Genomic DNA, 26882 nt, shown 5'->3' with positions numbered 1-26882 from the left:
TTAAATTATAAATGTGCTGAAGAAATGGTTTGCACTATTCACAAACTGTGTTCAGTAGATGGAACTGTATCCCTTCAAAAAAATTGTTGATCAAAATAAATGTTCATTGCCCTTGGATGTGTCAGGCCATTCTTGATACATTGGTTGATCTTTTGCTCTGAGATTATGCCAATAGTATTGAAGAAATTATTGAACAGTTTATCATTGATCTACAGTGATACTGTCATCAGAGGTAAGTTGAAAATTAGGGATAGAAAGATCCAGTGTTGTTTCACACTTACGTGATCAGCAAGTTACAGTCTGTTGTAGAAATAGACTACAAGAATGTTAGCACAGCTGACCTTCTTCTGGACTTTATTAGTTAGGGAGTGAAATGAGGGGAAATGCCCTCTTTTTAAGAAATTTGAGGTTTACTAACTAATTAGGTTTTGCCTGGGAGCAAAGTACGTATCTGTGCCATTGTCATATTCTCAAAAAGTGTCTAGAACAAAAAAAATTATTTAACTGAACTCAATTTAATGTATTTTAACTTGCTTTTGAGGCATATTGTAACTCTCACTCAGCTAAGATACAGATAGATCACATGACCTTCCTATTCTTTAGCACTTTTGGATCACAAATTGAACCTAATCTTTTTAATAGTTAGGTTCCTGAGAAGTGACAGAGTGTTTTAAAGTCAGGGTTTTGTTCAAAAAGAGCAAAACTACATCAGTTTTGTTTCCAGTTAAAACTTTAGATTGAGTCATAGATGGGCTGGTCAGGATTTTGGTGTATTTAGTGGAGAGGATTTGCTATGTTTTGCACTTTTGTCATGGTAGGTTTGGAAAATGTACAGGTACGTGTGATTAACTTTGTTATGCATTGTATTACTTAGCTTTGATTACCTCTGTTTTATGTACAAGTACTCAGATATGATAGATACTTAAATAAGTACTCCTCCTTTTCCCTCCAAATTTATTTAAAAAAAATTCACAGTAAGATGCAGTTCCACGAGCAACATATGATAGCCAGTACTTTGGTGAACAAGTGTTCTTCATGGTTGACCTCTAACAGCTACTTTACTGCTGGTTGATCATCACAACTAATACTGTTCTGGCCGTAATGTGTGTACTATAAATACATTCATGCTTTCCAGTATGAACCAGGGAGGAGTAGATTTCTTGATGTTTAATTTCCTATCTTTAACCTAGATATACCGTTTCCATTAGGAATTCCCTGATAACCATCAGCAAGCTCACAAAGACCGTGAATCAGTAATACAGCCTTCGTTGTGTGCAACTCAGTTTCATATCAATCATGAGGAAATTTTTATAACTTACAACAGACTTCAGCAGATCAGTGGTTGACACAAGAAGAATATGGTTATAATTATGTGACATGAATCTGAGTCTGTTATGGTATCCATAAAGGAATCTTACTATCCATTAGTATCTGCAATGAATAAATCAGCAATATGACGTTCTTAACATGATCAACTTGGCAGGTCTCTTTTCAATTCTTTATATTAAAGGATCTGAGAATAATCTAGGAAATTAAAATGTTACTTCACATTTATCAAACATAATGAAGTGAATATATTCTTTGTTAATACATATAACACTATCAGTATAAAAGAATATATAATTGTAGACAAGGAGGATTTTCTAAGACTGTATCTCTAAGTTTGAATACTTTTTTGCTACAGGTAAACTCTGCCCCGTGGTTTCTGATGTTTGCCAAGACAAGCCTTGCCCAAGTGACATGCATTGCGTTGGAGGCAGTGAAGGCCGTGGGCCATACGTCTGTCAGTGTCCACCTGGGAACCTGGGAGAATGTTCGGGTAAGGACGGTAGATAACTGTGGCACCCGGTATATTTTAGTTCAGAAGAAAACATCTTGTGTACTTCTGGTCTGTAAATTCTATAATCGAACATTAAATACAACAATGATAATTTTCCCATTTTTTTGTAGAATGGATACTCTTAGTGAGCTGTATAAAGCCCGTGAGGAAGATGGAGGAATTCTGCAGAAATTCTTTTTAAAAACTGTTAGGACCTGCTTAAAATTGAGTTTACTAAGAATAAGTATCACACACAAAAAGGTTTTAAATTAGATTGAATTGCAAGCAGGATATGGGCAGTGCATTGCCTAACCCTATTTTTGTTAATTTAACAATTAGTTTTTATTCTAATTGACTGAAGTTTCTGTAATTAAGGCACCAATGACGAGCAATAGTATCAGGCAGCAGCTGTTAAATTACAATGCCTAATCTTAGAGAAGATCTTTTTCCTCTTGCTATAAATTATGCATTTCTAATGTAAACTGTGAAATGTTAACAGTGACTGAAATTACTCATTAATGCATCTCAACAGATTGCTCCCAATAATTGCAGCTAGTTTGCAGAAATAAGTTATGCACATGTAACTGAAAGGGTACAGAGTGCGCAGTCTAAGAATTGCACTGTTCAGGTAAATTATTTGTCAGTATTGGAAGCTATAAATTGCGTATTTAATTGCATCTGAATGAGTTCTGTCTGAGCACCTATCTAGTTTTAGAAATAAGTCCAAATTTCCTAAATTATAAATGAAATAATTAGTTATAGAATTGCTCACTTAATGTTTAGATTCCGTTCTGTTACACATAACATTATCATATATTCATTGATGACAGTAACTCTAACAATAGTCAGAATTTATTTTATTTTTATTTAGAGGTAATAGCATGGGAAGGGCCCTTCCAACCCTTCAGTCAACCCAATTTATCCCTAGCTTAATCACAGGACAATCTTTATAATGACCAATTAACCTACCAACCATCATGACTGTGGGAGGAGATCAGATCACCCAGAGACAACCCATGCGTTCATGGGGAGGACATACAAACTCCTTACAGATGATGTCAGAATTGAACTCTGATGTCCCGACCTCTAATAGCGCAACGCCACCGTGGCGCCCTTTGAAGTTGTAAAAGTACTGGTCAAAGCCTGGTTCATGAGCCACTTTTGTCCAATTTTTCTGCTGCTCTTCGTCATTTTTGAACCATTCAGTCTGACTAATGCAGTTATCCAACATGTTGTTGAGTTACTCATGTTGGAGAGTGGGGGAAGGGAGATGGGCAATAAAACTCTTGCGTGTGTGAATTATTTTCAAGCATGCTTAAGATTGAAAGGGATCACTATTTACAAAATGAGTGAGCACCCATGACAGGAGATAAACAATAAGAGAAGTGGGAAATGAGTCCTCCATGATTCAAGTTAAAAATTATTGTATCTTCAAATTACATTGTTGCTGATTTTGTTCTGTGGAGTTTCAAATTTAAAAATGTTGAAAACATATGAAACCAATTATTTTACTCTCAGAGAATGCTGGCAAATCAATAATACAGTACTTTATATTTTTGATCAATAATTAAGTGCCATTTTGAGAATACATCCCTTTGGACCTAGTCAAAAGTAAAATTCAAGATGTAGACAGTCCATTACCTTCTGTCTGACCTCCTGAATTTCTCCAGGAGTTTGATTTCTGCTCCTGATTCTCGGATCTACAACCTCTTATGTCTCCAGATGTAAAAGTCAGTTCTTTGTTGAATCTCACTGGTTTGTAGGGTAATTATTTAGATTATTAATCCGTGTCAATGTCTCTTTATGGAGCCCAAACCATAGGGTGTGCACAAAAGAATTTACCTAAATTAGAGAAGGCAGTACTCAGTCTGCGTCTAGCAATAGTATCATCATTGTGATCGTATTATCATTGGCTTTACAATTCAAATATATCTTAGAATAGGCCAGAATGACATACGTTTGGTTAAACTAAATCAGTTCTGTTGCTTGTTCCACCACAGTAAAATTCATTTGTGACCAAGGCCTTGCACCTGGTAAAATTACATTGCCTGGGAGTGACAGATGTACTTAGGACAAAGAGGTGTGAGTTACCCAGCAACACCCTAGTATTGGTGTTGAACAAGCAATGCCGTATCACATGCAGCCCCAAAATAGAAATCATGTCCTCATACATGTTTTCTGGGTTACTCTAAATGTTTAGGATATGCTCATTATTGTGCTTCATTTATGGAAAATCTAAGTTCAATTACATGACAATGGAAAAATAAAGCATTATCCAATTGGATTCCCTAGTATCTGTGTCCTCAAAAGATTAATTTCTCCATTATAACATATTCTAATGTAATTTTCATGGTCTGGTGCTCCTACTCTTATAAACCAAAACATTAGTTAATTTCACCTTAATTTTGTCCTTCCTTCTTAAAATTGGCATGTATGTGTGAAAATTATTGCTCAAATTCAATAATAATAAATGACTGATCCAGTGATAATTGGATGTCACATTTGCCTGCAGCAATTACTACACAGCACTTCAGTGTAATTGTGAAGCATTTGGGAATGCTCTGAGGATGTGAGAAGTGCTATATATGTATATGCAAGTTCTTTCATTTATTTATATTGTATTTTTAACTCAAGAGTAATTATAATTGCTACATATTGCTGCATAGTCCTTTTTCGAGAAAAGCAATTATGTTTGATAATAAACATTCTCAAAGTTGTGTTAGCCAATCAGCATATTCACTGTAATGCTTCTGAATTGAATACCCACATTAACTGGAATGCTGCCAAGGAAATGGAGTTTGGGCATTGTAGTTCTTCCTTCCCTCCATTAATGTGCCCTAAATTCTCCAAAGAAATCTTTCAAATGTTGTTGAGCAAAGTACTTGTTCAGAAATGTATGATGAGAATAAAATTGAAGAATTAGTATCAGTTTCAAGACTGGGGAAGCATTTGAAAAGATATTTGATCCTACATTTGTTTGCTTTCACCTAACTTAACAGTAAAATTTTTGGAATTTTTGGAATTATCATTCCTTTGCCAAATATGTTGGTCCTTAACAATCATGATTTTTTGATAGATATACAAGGTTGTATTAAAATGTTACTGATTTAACTACAAGATATTGAAGTTTAAACTAAAAGAATGTCATTCATAAATACAATGACATTTTCTTAAAAGCACAAGAAGCTAATTACATTTTGTATTAAATGTAATATGATTAAGCCAGAGTGATGTGTTCACAAAATTTCACTTGAGACCAATATTAGTTCTTCAGCATGGCTTTCTTTAATTCTTCCAGGTCATGCGTCCCTGAGTTTTGCTGGAAACAGCTATATTAAATATCGGGTGGCTGAAAACAGCAAAAGACATGAACTGAAATTAGGATTGCATTTGAGAACACTGCAGAGTAATGGAGTCATTATGTATGCTGAAGGGGAATACTGTGTCATTTTGAAGGTAAATGTAATGCTCTATATTTTGAATGGTGTTTTAAAATGGATGGTTGATTTTTTATCTCAGTATTTGATTGTTGTTTTGAGAATACATACTTCTTAAATTTTTCCCCATAGCACATTGATTGTCAGGCTACTTAACCAATAACAATGTACTTCTGTGAAGGATTTTCACTTGAACTTAAGCTATGTATTTACACAAATGTACACAAATACAGATCAAGATGCTTCATAGTCATATAGAGTAAGTAGAAAAGTGTTCATGTTTTTTGTACATTAATATAGATACCATATGCCAATATAATTTAAGGGTGGAAGGTCTCATGCTATCCATTCGAAGTAGGTTGCCGTGGCTTTATTGCATTAACTTTCCAGAAGTGGCTGCATGACCTTGGCTTCATTAGAAGAGAGATCAAGTCAACCAGCAGGGCTGTAGCTGAGGCAGCAGAGACAGGATCATCATGGGTGTGGACCAAGTACATCCAGAGGGGCAGATAGCCGGACAGTGTATCCATCTTTTGCAAACCCTTCAGTACTTACATAGATACCTGAAGAGTAGACTACCTGTTGGATGGAAGCGACCAACAACTCTGATAGAGGCAGGTGCCAAGTTGTTAAGCTCATCAGTGGGAGGTGGTGCTTTAACACTGCTGGCCCACCACCTCGAGAGAGACTTGATCATAAGCGGGCCGAAACTCCTGAAGACAGGTGGCAGATCAACTGATGATCCCACTGGTGATAGCACAGGATAGTTAACATCTTAGTCCAAGTGTATTTTCAATTCAATTCTAATTAATTTAACCCTTTAACACCAGGATTATGAGTATAAACTGGTCTTTAATTGACCCATGGAGTATTCATACATGTTGTCTCAGACAAAACAAACAAGTTGAGAAAAACACCTTGATCAAAAAAAAAGAGCAGAAAAAGCCACCCTTCGCTGAACAGCAGTTTCTGAATAAAGACCAATAATCAAGGTTATTGCTTCCATTAACTACATTATTTTTTATTGTTTTGGTTTTCAGGATTTTTGTGGTGTTTTGATATCACATTCCATTATTTAAGTTGCCTTTCTGTAAAGACTGAAACCTGATATCCTCATATGATGTGACAGAAGCACATTTACAACTGGAGTGTTATTGTGTGTGAACTCCAACTGCTGCCATAAGGCTCGTCATATCTGTTGCATTATTGAGAAAAAATGAAGTACACAGGTGTAATTCATGCAGTGCTGTTTTTGTAAGTGGTGTACCGGCCTGAGTGCACCAGCTATTCCTGGAGATTCATCATTTCCTAACCTGTTAATCACACATGCCTTAGAAAACCACAAAGCATTTTTATACAGCCCTACAAAACAATGAAATGTCAAGGACTTGAAAACAATAAACAGCATTACAACACACCTCTTAAGTTATCATTGTCAATATTAATCTTTTAATCATCTCAGATTTAAACTCCAGTTTTATTACTGAATAAGGTGATGCCTTTCATCTGGTTTGGCTGTATCATTTAATTAGAAGCTGCGTGCTAAAGTAGGACTTGGATGTAAATCACACATTTTCCTATACTGAGAAAACTTTAGTAAATGCAGAACTTTATCTGATTCCCACAAGGATTTGCTTTCAGCTAGCTGGACTTTGCTGGTTAGTAGGTGTTTAACTTGTGTTCAGGATCTGACAAATGGACTTTCAGGTGACATTTATCTGGCAGTAGCTTCATAATGCGGCAGTAATCTTTAAATGAGTTCTGCAGTTTTTATTAGAGTAGGAATTAATGTTCTTTTATGTGCTCAGTCATTTTTTTCTAAATCCACAGCTGACTTGGATTTCATATCATTAGTGGTCACTTAGAATAGTGATAGTACTTAGGTGATGCATTGAGCTGAAGAGCACATGAGAAGTTGGTGACCTGGAAATTGTAAAATGTCTAAACAGCACACTAATATTAGTGGATAGGGGATACATGCCAGTTTTGTGCAATAATTCCCAGGCAATTGTATTTCATCACAAAAATGACCCATGCCATTGGGTGCAGTTGAATGCCCTCGCAGATAGGCCGTTCACGACCTATGGACTCTCTTACAAGGACTCTACACCTCATGTTTTTAGTATTATTAATTAATTTATTATTATTTGTCTTTTGCACATTGGTTGTTTGTCAATCTTTGTATAAGGTTTTTCATTCATTTAGGTCGTGTTCCTTTGTTCCATTGTAAATGCATGCAAGAAAATGAATCTCGTGTTAGTCTCTGGTGACATATATGTACGCTTATAATAAATTTACTTAGAACATTGAACTTTGTTAGCCACAAGTTCCTATGTTTAAGAGCAGAGCTCATGAAGGAAATTTTGTCTGGAAGCATTTGGGGAAGGAGTTGACAGGTAATTAAAGAGGGCAGATGATCATGGGTGAGAAGAGATCAGGTGAGAGTGACAGGTGATGGTTTAATCGTCATGGTGAAGAGGCTGTTAACAGCATTAGTAATGAAGCATAGTGGTGAATGAGGGGACTGGGGAATTAGGGAGAATAGGCTGGAAGAAATGACAAAGATTCACAAATAGGACCAGGATCACAGCAAAGGAAGAGTTAATTGGATGGAAGATCAGGAAAGGATTGGGGGAAGGGGGGAATCATGAGGCTTTAGGAAGAAGATTGTCACTGCAGAAAGAGCTGTACTCAGAGTCATACACCATGGAAAAGAGCCTTCAGCCCATTAAGTCTGAACTATGCATCAAGTACCGGTTTACACTGATCTGCTTTCTAATCAAATTTTCCCATCAGTTTCTTCCGGTGCACTTGGAGGAATTGTATGGAAGTGACAGGGAGAACATGCAAACTTCACACAGATGTACTGGAATCTAGGATTGTACCCATGCTGTGGGAACTGTAAGGCAGTAGCTTTCCCATTAACTACCATGTCTATAACTAGACTTGTGGTTTGAGGCATTGGCTGCTAGGAGCAAGCAGAACTTGAAGAAATCTTTCCTAGAGAGAGATGCAGGACTAAATGGCCTTCCCTGCAGCAATGTAGTTAAGATCAGGATTCTTTCAAGTAATGCCAGAGCCTACCTTAACATTCCCATTGAAGCATGCTGTAGGGTGTATGGACTGAACTGGTTGCAGACTTTAGAGGTTTTGAACAATTCTTCACAAGTAATGCTGAAAAACATTTACATGCTGTTTAACATCATTGAATATGCCCAGGATCTCCCATGTTTACGCACAGATAACTTGTGCGTTTTTTCATAGAACTAAATAGAAAGTATACGTTAACATAAATATTTCAAAAATAACAGGCAAGAAATTCCATCATTATGCATTATTTTTCTGTATAATGCAACTGAATTTTATTAAAAATTAAATTTGTATACATGATGATTTCAGTTAAGGAAGCTGATACAGGAGTTTAGAAGATTGTAGTGACCTAGAGTATCACCAACAATTTTTTTTTAATTGTTTCAATATAAGTGGCACATCTCTTTCTATTAAAATCGCTATAATTGGAATACATAATCTGAGTAAATTCAGTTCACTTCAAAAAATGTAATTGAACATCAATTGTTCTCAAGATTCATTGAAATTAAATTTGCAAGTCATTTAATGGAAGAGACATCTTGTGGTGATATAATTGAATATTAACTTGTAAAAGCAAATGATTAGAGCAGTCCGACCTCAAAACATTCTGAATGCATAATCATATTTTGATCTGATATAGTCATATCCTGTTCTTGACTGACCAAGTTCCATAAGATGTCAGCCATTTTGTCCCTTGTACCTGGTTTGCCATTCAATAAAATCATATCTGACCTTTTACCACAGCCAAATATTCCTGCACTAATCTTGATTCCTTTAATATACAAAAACCTGTCTAGCATCATCTTGCATATACTGAGTATAGGTCCTTCCCAGGTTAAGGCAGGGTTCCATTCCTGTGAATCGTTCCTAGCCTGGACAGTTCACTAATTGGAAATGCAGCCATGAGCTGAGTTCCCATGCAGCAGAAAATGCCCGCAGTCCCTCAGCAGCCAGCAATTCCATGCAGTCCATCTCCCAAATGTTCTTATATGTATTGTAACTAAACAGAACCACATGGAAGCTATAACTGGGAAATATAGAAGTCTTTATACGCACAACAGATCTTCTGGAGAGAGAGTCTCAGTCTCCTGACACAATGATTTATGTTTTTGAAAACACAAAGGTAATAAATGATTAACTACAGTTTCAATGGCTACAATCTACTACTTGAACATTTTGAATATAGTAAGGTAGCTCTGCAGAATTACAGTATATATTTTACAATGGCGGCATATCCAAACTAGCAGAATCCATTGGAATATTCAAGTGCAGGTGGCTGGTTCAAAAGGCTTCTGAGCACAATCTCCAGAGACCCAAAATATATACCTTTTGCAAAAGTGTTGAGGAATTGCTCTGTGGATGTAAAACTACAAAACAGACATGTCCTGAACAGTACCTTAACAAGATGCAAGGTTGTTTAATGTCATTTCCAGCAGGGATGTGCCTTTCACAATGCTCAAAACCAGGAAATGGTCATTTAGTGCCTTTGCTGATCTCATTATGAAGATTTTAATATCCACCAATTAAGATAAACATTTACTTATCGCCTTTCCCTGTGTTGTTTCAATGGTGTAGAATTGGAGAACGTCCCACACTCAATGATTGGCTTCATTAGCCTGAAAGTATCAGTTGAAGTTAGATGGTGAAAAGATTTTATTTCCTGAAGATTGGTTCTCATTTTAATTAATATATGCCATCCATAATTTGTAACCGAGGAGGTGGGGAGAGGACAACCTCTAACTGAATCTCCACAAAACTCATTGGGCAAAATTCTTAAGATTCACTGCCTTCTGGCTGAAGAAATGTCTTCTCATCTTAATTCTGAATGTGCATTCCCCAATTTTGCGAGTGTGGCCCCTGACGTTAGACATCCAGCCACAGGAAATATTATTGTTGCATCGACCCTGTCAATCTTCAAGGACCATGAGAACCGTCCAGCTTTCTCTCTAACCCCAAGGATTGAGCAAGCAGCTCAGCGTTTGGGAATCATGCTCACAGCAACCCCTCTTGCTGTGATTTCTCCTATTTGACAAGCCTTTCAGTCCTTAGTTAGTTTCCTCATCCATTTATGCAATGTGATTTAAATCAAAACATCCTTGTAAATCAAAAACCTAGCATAAATGCTCACTGATGTTTTATTGACTTCCTATTAACTTGTTTGTGCACTCAGACTATGCCAATATTTTCTTCTTATGCTTCGATTTTAATATGGATTTTGGTTCCATAACCTTGTACTTCTATGTTTGATTACTTAGTGGCTTGTTTCAAGACACGGTCACTTATCAATTCTTCTTTTGCATTTAACCTTGAAATTTCTCCTTTCAACTAGGAGGTGTCAAAGATTGAATTAATGCAATGTCAACTAAATAATAGTCAATAACGCAGTAAAACTGTAGTATTCTTTTATAGTTCAGGACACAGATCTTTCTGTAAAGCTCCCCCAGTTTGTGAAAGGGAAAAACATAGTATAAGAGAAAGTATTAAAGCAGGGGTTCCCAACCTGGGGTCCACAGACCCCTGGCTTATCCATAACATAAAAAAGTTTGGGAACCCCTGTATTAAAGGATCTGGCACCCTTGAAAATGATACATTGCAAGCAGAGGTGAAATATATTGCAGGTTGTTAAAAAGCGAAAGGATGTTAATTGCAGAGGCTCTAATTAGCTTTTTCCAGTCCTCAAAACATCATCAGTCTGAAACCTTATTTCACTCTCTAAGGATGCTGCCTATGCTACTGAGCATTTCCATCAATTTGTGTTCAAATGTTTCATTTCTCCTGTCCTGCTTCAGTGGTGGTTGATGGAAGGTTGCTTGCCTATTTTGTTTCAAAATAATAAAAGCAAAAGATAAAACCAACTATTGCATTTGACTTAATTTAACAAGTGACGGACGTCGCAAGCCTCCCTGAAGGCACACTGAACAAGGACGGTTTTTATGGATTCATTAAGGAAGCAGGTGGAATGATTAGAGGGTAGATACAATTTTGTTTAAAGCCAAAGGGAATAGAGGTCTGTAATTCTCCACCTGAATGGGCAGAAACAAAGACCCTTAAATGTATACTTGAAGATCAGCAAGGTTATGCAACTTGTGTCTGTTGGTGGAAATAAGTTGGGTGGCTCTATTTCAACCAACACAATGGACAAGGTGCCTTCCTTTGTGACATAAATTTTCTGTGGTTCTATGATTATATTGTTGCAAATCACTATCTAACTCAAGTAAATGCCAACATTTTCTAAATCATATGAATTTTTTAACACTTTGTAAACCCACTTTCAGAAAATCAGATGTCTCTGTAATCACACCTGAAGCTGCTTACCAAGTTAAGAGCCCATCGTAATAACAAGAAGGTTACTGGCATGATTAGAGCATTGGCTGATTGGTATGAGGTAGCAAGTAGGAATAAAAGGATTGTTTTCTGTCTGGCTGCCAGTGACTGGAGGTGTTCCGCAGGGGTCAGTGTTGGGATTGCTTCTTTTATGCTGTATATCATTGATTTGGATAATGGAATAGATAGCTTTGTTGCTAAGTTTGCAGATGATATGAAGATTGGTGGAGGTAGTGTTAAGGAAACAGAAAGGCTGAAGAAGGGCAAGGACAGATTAGGAGAATGGGCAAGAAAGTGGCAAATGAAATACAGTGTTGCAAGATGCATGGTCATACACTTCGGTAGTAGAAATAAATCTGAAGATTGTTTTCTAAATGGGGAAAAAACCAAAGATCTGAGGTGCAAAGGAACTAGGGAGTCCTTGTGCAGAACACCCTAAAGGTTAACTTACAGGTTGAGTCAGTGGTGAGGAAGGCAAATGCCATGTTAGCATTCATTTCAAGAGGTCTGGAATACAAGAGCAGGAATGTGATGCTGAGGCTTTATAAAGCACTGGTGAGGCCTCACCTTGAGTATTGTGAACAGTTTTGGGCCCCTCATCTTAGAAAAAATGTGCTGGCATTGAAGAAGGTTCAGAGGAGATTCACAAGGATGATTCCAGAAATGAAAGGTTTATCATACGAGGAACATTTGATAGCTCTGGGGCTGTACTCACTGAAATTTAGAAGGATGAGGGGTTATCTCATTGAAACCTTGATCAGTTCATGATTAGACACAGCTTCAAAGGTTACGGTGAGAAGGCTGGGACGTGGGACTGAGGAGGGGAAAAATGGATCAGCCATGATTGAATGGTAGAGCAGACTCGATGGGTCAAATGTCCTAATTCTGCTCCTATGTCTATGGTCTTAATGGGCTTAATTACTGTATACAATTTTAACAACACAGAAACATGTATCTACCCAACAGATCTGTATTACTCTTTAAACTCTAAAATGACATTAATCTGCCTTACTTCATTTCACTATAGTCACAAATCCAACAACATTTATCCCTTTTGCCCTTATGTACTTAACTCACCCGAGTGTGCCATTGGTAACCTCTCTTTGTATGAGTGAATTCCACCTTGCCACCACTCTGAGTGAATTTCACCTTCACATTCAGTTTAAATAAATACGATGAGCTTCCTCCAACCTTGCCAGCATTGGCAATATTGTCTTGAAGCAGCAAGCAAACTTCCTGTCCCCTTGAATAGATTCTCCATCACCATTCTCTCTCTCTCACACACACACGAGTGGAGAGGTCATGAAATACCTCCCTCATTTAGTCAACTTGATCAGTCAATGTATTTTTACCCTTGACTATTACTTCTCCCATACTTCAGTCAATCCCTTTGCCAATATATTCTTACTCTCTTTCTCTCCCACTTACACTTAAGCTCACTCATTTACTTGCTTTTATTTTATCTCATCCTTATACATATCCTTCCCCCACCCCTTCAGTTATTTTTCTTCTCTCCCTACCAACCCACTTTCATCTCTTTTTTTTCTCTGATGAAGTGTCTTGGCCCAAAATGTCAGCAGTTTATTCATTTCCATAGATGCTTCCTGACTTGCTGAGTTCCTCCAACATTTTGTGTGTGTGTGGTGCTCAAAATTTCCAGCATCTGCAGAATTTCTTGTATTTCTGTGCTCATATCCTTCCCCTCCTCTTCCCTTGTTTACCTTTTATCTGGATTTGATTCACTATGATCTTTATCCTTTCCTTTTCTACTCTCCAGCCTTCATCACCTGCCCACCCATTATGTTGTAACTATCCCCACCAAATCCCCTTGGCACATATAGATTACTGGTGTGCTATGCCACTGAAAATAAACTTCCATCACTAAGTCAAATTCAACATATTCATCTATTTTGTCACCTCGTTTCGAATGTTCTCATAATGTAAACATCCACTCGTTTTCATAACACTTTGTCAAATACATTTTCAACTTCCAGTGGAAAATATCTTTAGGCCACATTACAGCACAATTCATTTTAGCTGAGTAGCATTGCTGTATAACCTTTTTCACAAAGAGCCTCACTATAACTTGAAGTTTTACTAAAGTCCTAAGAGGAGCTGACAGCTTAATGGCCCTACTGAGAAAGGCTGTTTGCTTTTTCCTACAATTTTATTGTGAGATTTGATAGTCCTTCTGAAGACTCTTCAAAGGAAGAAGAGGGAACTGATTCAGCTGAAGGGTTATTACAGTAAATTTGACATGGTATTCACAGGTATGGAGGCTCCCTCAGTTACAAATGACTTGACTATTGGACATCTGATTATGCAAAGACTCCCATACATTTTTAAAGCATTTTACGAACTGGTATCAGTAATTACAGAATGTTTTTATAGTATTCTTTAATGACCGGATAAAGTGTACATTCCATTAATTTAATTATAGGCTGTGTTCAGGTGATTATTCTTTAAAATGAAAGTATTATAGCAAAAACACGTGGAGTAAATTGTTAGCTATAGAAAAACGGATGGAAGTCAACTTATGGTTAATTCTCAGGAATGCAAACCTGTACTAAACACCACTCTTGAGATTCGGGTTTCACAGGCGAGGGCACGTTTCTTGCCCATTCTTAACTAGCCAAGGGTAGATGATGAAGTGACATGCTTTGAATCGCTACACTCTTTCTGATGAAGTTAGTTCTGCAGTGAGATTGGGTGGGACTTCTAGACCCAATAAAAATGAAGGAGTTGCACTATATTTCCATCTGAGGAATAGTGTGCAACTTGGTGGAGCATCAGTGGGCTTTCCCATGCACTTACTGTACATAATGATGGTGATTTGATGCTTGGCAAGTGCTGCTGGGTTGTCTATTAAGTAACTGCAGTGGATTTTGTAAATCATACACACTTCAAGAAATGTGCACTCTCTGAGAGAGAATGAATGATTAAGAATGGTGGATGGGATGTAAGACAAACAGGCTGCTTTGTCCTGGATGATACTGAATGTATGAGGTGCTGTTAGAGGTGTACTCAGAGTCATAGAGCACTAGAGCACAGAAACAGGTCCTTCAGCCTATCTAATCCATGCCAAACTGTTACTCTGCCTAGTACCATTGACTTGCGTGTGAAACTGAGTCCTCCACGTTCACCATTTCCTCTGGCAGTTCATTCCACACTCTCACCACCCTCTGAATAAAGATCCCCCTTGGGTTCCCCTTAAATATTTTACCTTTCACCCTTAACCCTTGACCTCTATTTGTCGTCTCACCCAACCTTAGTGAAAAAATGCTTGCATTTACCCCTATCTATACCGCTCAAAATTTTGTATATTTTTATCAAATCTCCACTTATTCCCTTACACTCCAGGGAATAAAGCCCTGACCTGTTCAAAATTTCCACATCCTCAAGACTCAGCAACGTCAATCTTATTGATATCTTTCCATCAGGGAGGTGACCAGAACTCATCCAGGCTAATGGAGAGTATTTTGAAATTGAGCCATTGAAATTTCATAGACACATAGAGAAGTACAGCACAGAAACAGGCCCTTTGGCCCATCTAGTCCATGCCGAAACCATTTAGACTGCCTGCTCCCATCGACCTGTGCCAGGACCATAGCCTTCCAAATCCCTAGTATCCATGAACCTATTCAAACTTCTCTTAAATGTTGAAATCGAGCTTGGATGTACCACTTGTGCTGGCAGCTCATTCCACACTCTCAGGACCCTCTGAGTGGAGACTCCCCTTAAACTTCTCACCTTTCACCCTTAACCCATGAACTCTGGTTGTAGTCCCACCCAACCCCAGTAGAAGAACCATGTTTGCGTTCACGCTAACTATACCCCTCATAATTTGGTATACCTCTATCAAGCCTCCTCTCAATCTTCTACATTCTAAAGAATACAGTCCTAACCTATTCAATCCTTTCTTATAGCTCCGGTTCTCCAGACCCGGCAACGTCCTTGTAAATTTTCTCTGTGCTTTTTCAACTTTGTTTACATCTTTCCTGTAGGTAGGTGATCAAAACTGCACACAATACTCCAAATTAGGCCTCACCAACGTCTTATACAACTTCAACGTTACATCCCAACTCCTGTGCTCAGTACGCTGATTTAGAGGCCAATGTGCCAAAACCTTTCGTTACTACCCTATCTATCTGTGACACCACTTTCAATGAATTTTGGACCTGTATACCCAGATCCCTTTGTTCTACCACACTCCTCAGTGCCCTACCCCTCACTGTAAGACTTATGTTGGTTGGTGCTCCCGAATTGCAAAACCTCGCACTTGTCTGCATTTATTCCATCTGCCATTTTTCAGTCCATTTTTCTAGCTGATGCAGATCTCTTGGCAAGCCATGACTTCCTCACTGTCCACTACACCTCCAATCTTGGTATCATCTGGAAATTTGCTGACCCAGTTAATCATATTATCATCTAGCTCATTAATATAAATGACAAACAACAAAGGACCCAGCACTAATCCCTGTTGTACACCACTTATCACAGGCCTCCAATCAGAGAGGCAATCCTCCACTACCACAAAGCTAATGTCTGATCCAATTTACTACCTTGTCCTGAATGCTGAACGACTGAACCTTCTTGAACAATCTCCCACGAGGGACCTTATCAAATGCCTCACTAAAGTCCATGTAGACGACATTCACAGCCTTGCCTTCATCCACTTCCTTAATAACTTCCTCGAAAAAATCTACAAGGCATGACCTTCCATGCATGAAGCCATCCTTAATCAGTCCGTGTCTATCCAAATACTTGTATATCCAGTCTGTTAGAATACTTTCCAATAATTTACTCACAACTGATGTCAGACTCACCAGCCTAAAATTTCCTATTTTGTGTTTAGAGCCTTTTTTAAACAGCAGGACAACATTGGCTAGCCTCCAATCCTCTGGTACATCCCTGTCGCAAAGGATGACTTACATAACACCTTGTCAGGCCCTGGGGATTTATCCACCCTGATTTACCTCAGAGTAGCAAGCACCTCCTCCTCTGTAATCTGTACAGGGTCCATGAGGTTGATGCCACTTTGCCTCACTCGGTGACAGACTGACTCTGTGTCCATCTCCTGAGTAAGTACAGATGCAAACAATTTATTTAAGGTCTCCACCATCTGTTTTGGCTCCACACATGGATTATCATTCTGGTCTTCCAGAGGATCTTGTCCCTTGCAATCCCTTTCCTCTTAACATATCTGTAGAATCCCTTAGGATTCTCCTTCACCTTGTCTGCTAGAGCAACCTCATCTACTACCTCACCCCACCAGCCTCCATGTCCAGCACATAATTCTCTGAAACTTCTGCCACCTCCAATGGGATCCCACCACCAAGCACATCTCCCCCCCACCCACCCCCACACTTTCTGCTTTCCACCTCCAATGGGATCTCACAACTCACTTGTCTATTCGTCCCTCCCAACTGATCTCCCTCCTGGCACTTATCCTTGCAAGTGGAATAAGTGCTATACCTACCTCTACACCTCCTCCCTCACTAACATTCAGGCCCTAAACAGTCCTTCTAGGAGAGGCGACACTTCACCTGTGAGTCTTTTGAGGTCATCTACTGTGTGGCGGTGACCCGACATAGATTGGGAGACCACTTGGCTGAGCACCGATGCTCCATCCGCCAAACAAAGTGGGATGTCCTAGTGGCCACCCAATTTAATTCCACCTCCCATTCGCATTTCAATATGCACATCCATGGCCTCCTCCATTGTCATAATGAGGTCACACTTAGGTTGGAGGAACAAAACTTTATATTCTGTTTGGATATCTTCCAACCTGACTGCATGAACATCAATTTCTCTAACTTCTAGTAATGCCCCCTTTCACCATTTCCCATCCCCTTTTCCCTCTCTCACCTTATCTCCTTGCCCATCCATCACTTCCCTCTGCTGCTCTGCCCCCTTTTCTTTCTTCCTTGGGCTTCTGTCACTTTCACCAATCAGCTTCCCAGCTTTTTACTTCATCTTACCCCTCCAGGCTTCAGCTATCACCTTTTGTTTTTCTCTCCCCTCCCCCCACCTTTTAAATCTACTCTTCACCTTTTTTCTCCAGTCCTCCCAAATGGTCTCGTCCCAAAACATCGACCATACTCTTTTCCTAGATGCTGCCTGGGCTGCTGAGTTCCTCCAGCATTTTAAGTGTGTTGCTTGGATTTCCAGTATCTGCATATTTTCTCTTGTTTGTTCATGCCTTCCTGATTTCTCTGTTAGGTCTTCTCCTCCAACAGTATCCAAAGTGATACACTTATTGTTGAGGGGGATGGCACTAGCTGCTGAACTCCTTTCCCCTCCCTGACTGTCACCCAGTTTCCTGTGTCCTGCATCATGGATGCAACTACCTCTCTATGTGTCCAATCTCTCACCCTTTCATCCTCCTGAATGATCCAGAGTTCATCCAGTTCCAACTCCGCAATGCAGTTTGTTGGAAGCTGCAGCTGGATGCACCTCACTGTTGTAGGGGTCTCTCGACCTTCCCACATCCCACAAGAGCAGCATTCAACCATCTGCTTGTCATTTCTACAGTCCTAGCTGAGCAGATATAAGGGAAGGAAACAAGATTTTACCTAGAACTATTTTTTTCTTTCTCTGCCTGAAGTCTCTCCACAATGAAGCCTTGAAGAGCAAAAGCCTCAAGATCACCACTCTGACTCTGTCCACTCCAAACCTCTAGATCACCACTCTGACTCAGTCCACTCCAAGCCTCTAGATCACCACTCTGACTCACTCCACTCCAAGCCTCTAGATCACCACTCTGACTCAGTCCACTCCAAAACTCTAGATCACCACTCTGACTCTGTCCACTCCAAAACACTAGATCACCTCTCTGACTCTGTCCACTCCAAGCCTCTAGATCACCACTCTGACTCTGTCCTCTCCAAAACTCTAGATCACCACTCTGACTCTGTCCTCTCCAAAACTCTAGATCACCACTCTGACTCTGTCCTCTCCAAAACTCTAGATCACCACTCTGACTCTGTCCTCTCCAAAACTCTAGATCACCATTCTGACTCTGTCCATTCCAAAACTCTAGATCACCACTCTGACTCTGTCCACTCCAAAACTCTAGATCACCACTCTGACTCTGTCCACTCCAAAACTCTAGATCACCACTCTGACTCTGTCCACTCCAAGCCTATAGATCACCACTCTGACTCTGTCCACTCCAAAACTCTAGATCACCATTCTAACTCTGTCCACTCCAAAACTCTAGATCACCATTCTGACTCTGTCCACTCCAAAACTCTAGATCACCACTCTGACTCAGTCCACTCCAAGCCTCTAGATCACCACTCTGACCCTGTCCACTCCAAGCCTCTAGATCACCACTCTGACTCTGTCCACTCCAAAACTCTAGATCACCACTCTGACTCTGTCCTCTCCAAGCCTCTAGATCACCACTCTGACTCTGTCCTCTCCAAAACTCTAGATCACCACTCTGACTCTGTCCACTCCAAGCCTCTAGATCACCACTCTGACTCTGTCCACTCCAAAACACTAGATCACCACTCTGACTCTGTCCACTCCAAAACTCTAGATCACCACTCTGACTCTGTCCACTCCAAAACACTAGATCACCTCTCTGACTCTGTCCACTCCAAGCCTCTAGATCACCACTCTGACTCTGTCCTCTCCAAAACTCTAGATCACCACTCTGACTCTGTCCTCTCCAAAACTCTAGATCACCACTCTGACTCTGTCCTCTCCAAAACTCTAGATCACCACTCTGACTCAGTCCACTCCAAGCCTCTAGATCACCATTCTGACTCTGTCCACTCCAAAACTCTAGATCACCACTCTGACTCTGTCCACTCCAAGCCTCTAGATCACCACTCTGACTCTGTCCTCTCCAAAACACTAGATCACCACTCTGACTCAGTCCACTCCAAGCCTCTAGATCACCACTCTGACTCTGTCCTCTCCAAGCCTCTAGATCACCACTCTGACTCTGTCCACTCCAAAACTCTAGATCACCACTCTGACTCTGTCCTCTCTAAAACACTAGATCACCACTCTGACTCTGTCCACTCCAAGCCTATAGATCACCACCCTGACTCTGTCCGCTCCAAAACTCTAGATCACCATTCTGACTCTGTCCTCTCCAAAACTCTAGATCACCACTCTGACTCTGTCCACTCCAAAACTCTAGATCACCACTCTGACTCAGTCCACTCCAAGCCTCTAGATCACCACTCTGACTCTGTCCACTCCAAGCCTCTAGATCACCATTCTGACTCTGTCCACTCCAAAACTCTAGATCACCACTCTGACTCTGTCCTCTCCAAGCCTCTAGATCACCACTCTGACTCTGTCCACTCCAAGCCTCTAGATCACCACTCTGACTCTGTCCTCTCCAAAACTCTAGATCACCACTCTGACTCTGTCCATTCCAAAACTCTAGATCACCACTCTGACTCTGTCCTCTCCAAGCCTCTAGATCACCACTCTGACTCTGTCCACTCCAAAACTCTAGATCACCACTCTGACTCTGTCCACTCCAAGCCTCTAGATCACCACTATGACTCTGTCCACTCCAAAACACTAGATCACCACTCTGACTCTGTCCACTCCAAAACTCTAGATCACCACTCTGACTCTGTCCTCTCCAAAACTCTAGATCACCATTCTGACTCTGTCCATTCCAAAACTCTAGATCACCACTCTGACTCTGTCCACTCCAAGCCTCTAGATCACCACTCTGACTCTGTCCACTCCAAAACTCTAGATCACCACTCTGACTCTGTCCTCTCCAAAACACTAGATCACCACTCTGACTCAGTCCACTCCAAGCCTCTAGATCACCACTCTGACTCTGTCCTCTCCAAGCCTCTAGATCACCACTTTGACTCTGTCCACTCCAAACCTCTAGATTACCACTCTGACTCTGTCCACTCCAAGCCTCTAGATCACCACTCTGACTCTGTCCACTCCAAAACACTAGATCACCACTCTGACTCTGTCCACTCCAAGCCTCTAGATCACCACTCTGACTCTGTCCACTCCAAAACTCTAGATCACCACTCTGACTCTGTCCACTCCAAAACTCTAGATCACCACTCTGACTCTGTCCACTCTGACCATGTCTGCTGTGACAATTTTGGGCATTCTTTAGTGTGCATCTCCACTTTGGACCTGAAATGTGAACTCTGCTTCTCTTCCTGTAGATGCTACTTAATTTTCTGAGTGTTTCTAGAAATTCCTATTTTAGATCAGTGGGCAGACTTATATTTTGTAATGTTGTATATCTTTATTAAATCTCTCCTCCTACTCCTAAGCTTCAGGGAATAATGTCCTAACCTTCCCTAAAATTAACTTTTAACTGGAATTGAAAAGTGAAGCTGTGATATAATGCTGCACAGATTGTGGTCAAATGGACTCCCCTGGAGTAATCTGTTTGAGTATTCATTCTCTCTCTCCCTCTCCCTTTCCCCCTCCCCCACACCCTTTCCCCTCCCCTCTCCATACCCTCTCCCCTCCACTCCCTCCTCTCCCCTCCCCCCTCTCCCCTTCCCCTCTCCCTCTCCCCCTCTCCCTCTCCCCCTCTTCCCCTCTCCCCTTCTTCCCCTCCCCCTCCCTCCCCTCTGCACCTCTTCCCTCTCCCCCTCCCCTTCTCCCCCTCTCTCTTCTCCCCACCACACACCTTTCTCTCACTCTCTTCTTTCCCCTCACACCTCTCCCACTCACACTCACTCCCTCCTCTCTGTCTCTTGAAATCAAAAAAGATTGGGCGATGTTAGAATTAGTGCTGGACCAATTTGAACTGGAATTAGGACAACTTTTTCTATTCACAGTTAATCATTTTCAGAAAATACAAGGATATGGTTTCAGGGGCAGCGAGATCCGGGAGATGAAGGGATGCAGCACAGGGAGCTGAATAGATGTTTCAATTAAAATGAGCTTTGTGTAAAGAAGAGATTAAAGTTATATTTTCAGAGATTATCATTGTGTAATTGATCCTGTCTAGAAGTTATGCCCTTAGGAGTGAAAAGCTCAATAAGATGATACCAGATGTTTCACTTTGTGAAGACGTTAGTTGATGTTAAGTGCTGACCAAACAGGTCAATATATTGGAGTTATTTCAACTCCCAACAAAGTTCTGGTTGGTGTGTCAAAATGTGAACATTGAAAACCCAAAACCAGGCCATCAGCACACAGTTCAACAGAGTGGTATTGATGTAGAACTGAATAACTCAAGAGGTGAAATCAGTCATTACAATATGTGAATGTGTGGACATATTTCTGAATTTGACTGCAGCTCCAATTCTGCTCATACTGCGGGGTTCCTTGGATTTGGGCAAATGTGGCAGTGAAACTAACTGAGACCGAGCATCACTTATGCAGAGAGTCAAATGGCATTTGGCAAGAAATCTATTTTCATTTCTCCAAGCTGTTCTCATTATACACAGCTGCTTCATTAGCTGACTCTGGTGAGCGGTTTGATGAGAGTTCTTGTGATTGCAGATGGATTAAAATGAAGTTTATAGCAAGGAAAAAGATAATGGAGGAAACAATGGCTGAATTGGACTTCACACAAGGAAGAAAACCATAATCTACCTTAGTAGGTGAACCCTGTGGTGGGGCTGCTCGTGAATAATAGAGTGAAAAGCCATAGATGAGTAAACGACAGAGAGATGAGCAACAGGGACACTGAGTTAAGTGAAAATTTACAGGCAATAGGATCTTCAAAGGCTCGACTTTCTTGACTTCTTGCAGAGTAATGGTTCTCCAGCCTCAGAATGACACTTCAGGTGGTCAGAAACATCTGCACCTTCCTCGATTAACACCATATCCCTTCTCAAGCTGCTGACTAAGCAGTGCTAAGTGCTACTGAATCACAATTTGCTTTAATTTTTAGTTTCCAGACCGCCAGGAGACTAGAGCCTTAAGAGAAAGATTAAAAAGGTCGGGCCAGCATTAGAAAGGAATTATTTGTCAAGGTATTGACAAGAATGAGCAGGAATCTGAGCTCCAATGGGCATAGAATGCCTTTATATCACACACTGAAAATTAAGAATCAATTAATTAGTCATTATGTGAGCCAGTTCTCCCACATCTGTCAATTTACTTCCATGTTGAATTAGTTGTGCACCCCCAAGTTCTTCATACCACAGATAAATTGGCACACCTATGAGGAGCCCCATCAACGATGCCTGAGAACAAACATGAGCACGACTGAAACTGCTTCACACTATGCAATTTCTTTTCAGAGAGTACCTCCTCAGTATCCTTTCTTAGTATGACCCTTTTAATGGTCAGCTTGAGACTGTAAACTAATGAAGTTCAGAGGAATTCAGGTTCTAGTGCATGAGTCACAAAAGATTTAGCAAGCAGGTGCAATGTCTGATTAAGATGGCAAATGGCATGTTTAAGAAAAGATTCAGTTACTTTTATAGGGGTGCTGGAAATCTGCACATAGTTTTGGTCCCTGTACCTAACAAAGGATATAATAGCACTGGAAGCAATTATGATTCACCAGAGTAATTTCATAGAGGGAAGGTTTGTTCTCTCAAGACAGGTTGGATATCTATTTCTTGAAGTTTAGATGAATGAGTGGTGACCTTAGGTCCTAAGTGGGCGTGACAGGATAGACACTGAGATGTTTTCACAAACAAGGAGATATTGGAACAAATTAAGGGCTGGTCACTTCAAACTGAGGCATTAAAACGTATATCTTTCAGATGCTAATGAATACCAGGAATTCTCTGCCCTGAGCGCTGTGAAGGCCGGACAATCAGATACACTGTATTTAAAGTGGGGAGAGAAAAACGTTTGAAAGATAGAGGAATTGAGGGTTATGGGGAACCACCATAGAAGAAGAGAGGAGGCCAACTTAGCTATGATGATATTGAATGTTGGGGCAGGTTTGAGGGGACTGGTGGCCTACTCCTTCTAGTTTCATCTTACAGCACAGAAACAGACCAACAAATTCATGCCGATCAGATGCCCATCCAAGCTGCCTGTGTTACGCTCATATCTCTGTAAATCATTTCTATCTATATACCTGACTAAACATTATACTTATACCTGTTTCCATGGCTTTGTGTGTTCATTTAAGATGGTGCAAAGCCTCCTCTTGTGCAATTAAGAGGAAAAACCGGGAAGTAAATGTGTAATTATTCATATGTTATAATTGGACATTTTTGGCATACTTGAATACTTTTCAAATTTGACCTATTCTCAGCAGCAAATAATTAGAAAGGCACAGTGGGTGTTGCAAGGAGAATAGAGAAGGAGAGTCCAGAAGCTTTGATACAGTTATACAGGGGATAAGTGAGGCCTACACATTTTTGGCCTCTCTATTTCATGCAGGCAGTTCTTAGGATGGGGGAGTTAATCCTAGGGAGATTTTTGAAATGAAGGGATTGTCTAATGAGGAAAGGTTGAGAAGGTTGGGCCTATACTTATTCAGAAGAATGAGAGGATCTTATTGAAACAGGTGTGAGTCCAAATATGCATCAATCCTGTTATGCCAAGAGCATGTTTCTTTGGTGGGCAAATACAGGATGGTGGGTTGTCCTTTTAACATGGAGATGAGGCTGAATTAATTTCCCCAGAATTAGGAATTATTAACAAACAAGAGAAAATCTGCAGATGCTGAAATTATTGGAATTTTCTATTCCAGAGAGCTGTAGAGTTATTGGAAAATGTTTAAGACTGAGATTGATAGATATTTGGACTATAAAAGAGACGAGGTTTACAGGGAACAGGGAGGGATGAGGAACGGTGTCAAGATCAGACAAGCCACGTATGTACTGAATGGAAAGGCTGATTAAGAGACTGCTTGGTCTATTCCTCTTCTTTCCCTTATTTTCTTACATTCTCATTGCCAGCTTTCCCATTGTTTCCCTATTCTTTGAATATTAATTCATATTACTGAAGCAATTATTGTAGCTAATTAATAGTAATCATTGTAGCTAATTAATTGAAATATTTGGACTGTATTGGATCATCGTTTCGAAGGTTAGTCCTTTTCAGTCTTTCCATTCTACAGATTCTGAGGTTCACAAAAAGCTGAGTGTAAATCTAAGTGTGGCATTTTGAAATTGCTTCATCTTTTTGCAGTTAGCAGAATTGCTCTTTGCTCTTGTTCTTTGTAAAGGGCAAGTTCCATGTTCACAATGAGCTCAAGGGTTTAGAGGCAGAGGCTTCAGGTGGGCTTCCAGGTCCAATGTACAGATGACCATGTACTCCTCTGTTGGGTAGGCCGGAGGGCGAAGTGAGAGATATCAAGCCCCAACTTCATCGTAGGGCTAGAGAAGCTATAGCTTAAGACCGAGGTGTTGGACTAACAAGTCAATTCCAGCAGAGTTGGTGTGGTCGGCAGCCAAGCAAGCACAGAAGCAAGATTGAGTGGTTGGTGAGTACAGAGTGGAGTGACCCTTCCACCAGGCTGGATGTCATGCACCCCACCTCTAACTAATTCACACTTAGACATCTATAGTGGATTTTCTCATCTTTCAGTGCTCTGCGGAGAACAACATGAGCCTTTTCCAGACAACCCACATACATGTAATTACACCTTGAACCATTTTGGTGCTCCACTGCTCTAAATGTGTCAAAGGTTCATATCCATTCCTAAATGATGTACAAGGCTGGCCAGAATATCCCAGTCAGAGCTGCACTGTTCTTTACATAAATCAGCATAACTTCAAACAGTATACTTGCAGAAGGTTCAGATCCTAACTATCAAAATGGTTCTTTACAAACCTGCCTGGTCATCCACGTACAAACTCCCTCTCCCGGATTTTCACATATCTCCATCCCTCTAAATTTGTATTTAAGACATAAAATGCAAGCTCTCCTTCATTTGGACATTCTGGAAGAACTTGATTTGCCGGAATAAATTAGCTTGTAATTTGCTGCAACGTGAAGTCCTGCATAATAATTTACCAAAATCTTGTCTGTGTACCAGATTTCTGAACTGAAAGAGATGCAAATTCAAAGTGGGATTAATTGTCATCTGCACAAGTACATTTATGCATGGCTGCAATGAAAAACTTAACTTGCATCAGCACCACAGGAACATAGCGTCTGGTGCATAGCATTCACAAGAAAAAAATAAATTAAGCATATTATGTAAAAATTATAAAAGAAAGAACACAGAAAGACCAAACTCCTTTGTAGTGAAGGTGATCATAGCACAGGATTTCATGCTTCTGTACCTCCCTCCCTATGGTAGCCTGGATGGTGGGGAAGGATTGAGCTGAGTCCACTACTCATCCTACAGAATGAGAAGGAAATAGTTGCATTGTATTGAGTTTCTCACTTAGGATGATCAAAGTACTTTGATGAACAACTACTTTATATGTGCCTGAAGAGATGTTGCCGAAAGAAGAAAGAGCAGCTTTATTTGTCACATGTACTTTGAAATGTGTAGTCAAATGTGTTGTTGGCGTCAAATCAAATCAACGAGGATTGTGCTGGGCAGCCTGTAAGTGTTCTCATACTTCTGATGCCAGCGTAGCATGCCCACAACTCACTGACACTCACCTGTACATCTATGGAATGTGGGAGGTAACCAAAGCACACGGTCACGGAGAGAACGTACAAACTCCTTACAGGCAGTGGGGGGAATTGAACCCCAATCTCACAGCTGGTGTAAATCTCTGCACTAATTACTATACTACCTTGCCACCCCCTTGCTGGCAAGTTTTCTTCTTCTATTCAAGTATTTAGAAGAGCACTTGAAATGCCATGGCAGAGAAGGCCTAAAGCTGAATGTGGGGAAATGGAATTAATGTAGGTGGCTACTTGATAATCAAAGAATCAGTGTGGCTCTAAAATAGTTAGGTCTGGTTTAGTATTATTATTGTCAGATGTCCTGTGGTACGGTGGAGCAGTAGAGAAACTTGTCCTGCATGCCATTGGTACAGATCAATTCATTGCAACAAAGCATTGAGATAGAACAAGGTAAAACAATATTGGAGTGCAGAATCAATGTTACAGAGAAAATGTATAATAATAATAAGATGCAAGGTCAGAACGAGGTAGATTGTGAGGTCCAGCGTCTACCTTATTGTACTAGAGAACCATTTAGTTGTCTTGTAACAATGGGATATTCTTGAGACTGGTGGAGGAAGGTGCTTTCAGACTTTTATATCTCCTGCCTGACGGGAGGGGTGAGAAGAGAGTGGATGGAGTTTTTGATTAATACTGGCTGATTTACCAAGGTGGCGAAAATTGTAGACAGAATTCATGGAGGG

The 26882-nt window shown here is 40.2% G+C and overlaps 1 protein-coding gene across 2 annotated transcripts in view; it reads left to right on the top strand.

Annotated features, from left to right (window-relative positions):
- fat3a (FAT atypical cadherin 3a) overlaps nucleotides 1-26882 on the top strand; it is a 687349-nt gene that overhangs the window by 629516 nt on the left and 30951 nt on the right. For both annotated transcript variants that reach the window (XM_073043347.1, XM_073043348.1), the window contains 2 exons: nucleotides 1685-1819; nucleotides 5118-5275. In XM_073043347.1, coding sequence (XP_072899448.1) covers nucleotides 1685-1819; nucleotides 5118-5275 — 293 coding nt within the window. The remainder of the gene's footprint in view (nucleotides 1-1684; nucleotides 1820-5117; nucleotides 5276-26882) is intronic.

This window comes from Hemitrygon akajei, chromosome 4 (genome assembly GCF_048418815.1).
Source record: "Hemitrygon akajei chromosome 4, sHemAka1.3, whole genome shotgun sequence".
In the NCBI taxonomy this organism is placed as follows: domain Eukaryota; kingdom Metazoa; phylum Chordata; class Chondrichthyes; order Myliobatiformes; family Dasyatidae; genus Hemitrygon; species Hemitrygon akajei.
This window is presented reverse-complemented; position numbering and strand designations above follow the sequence as displayed.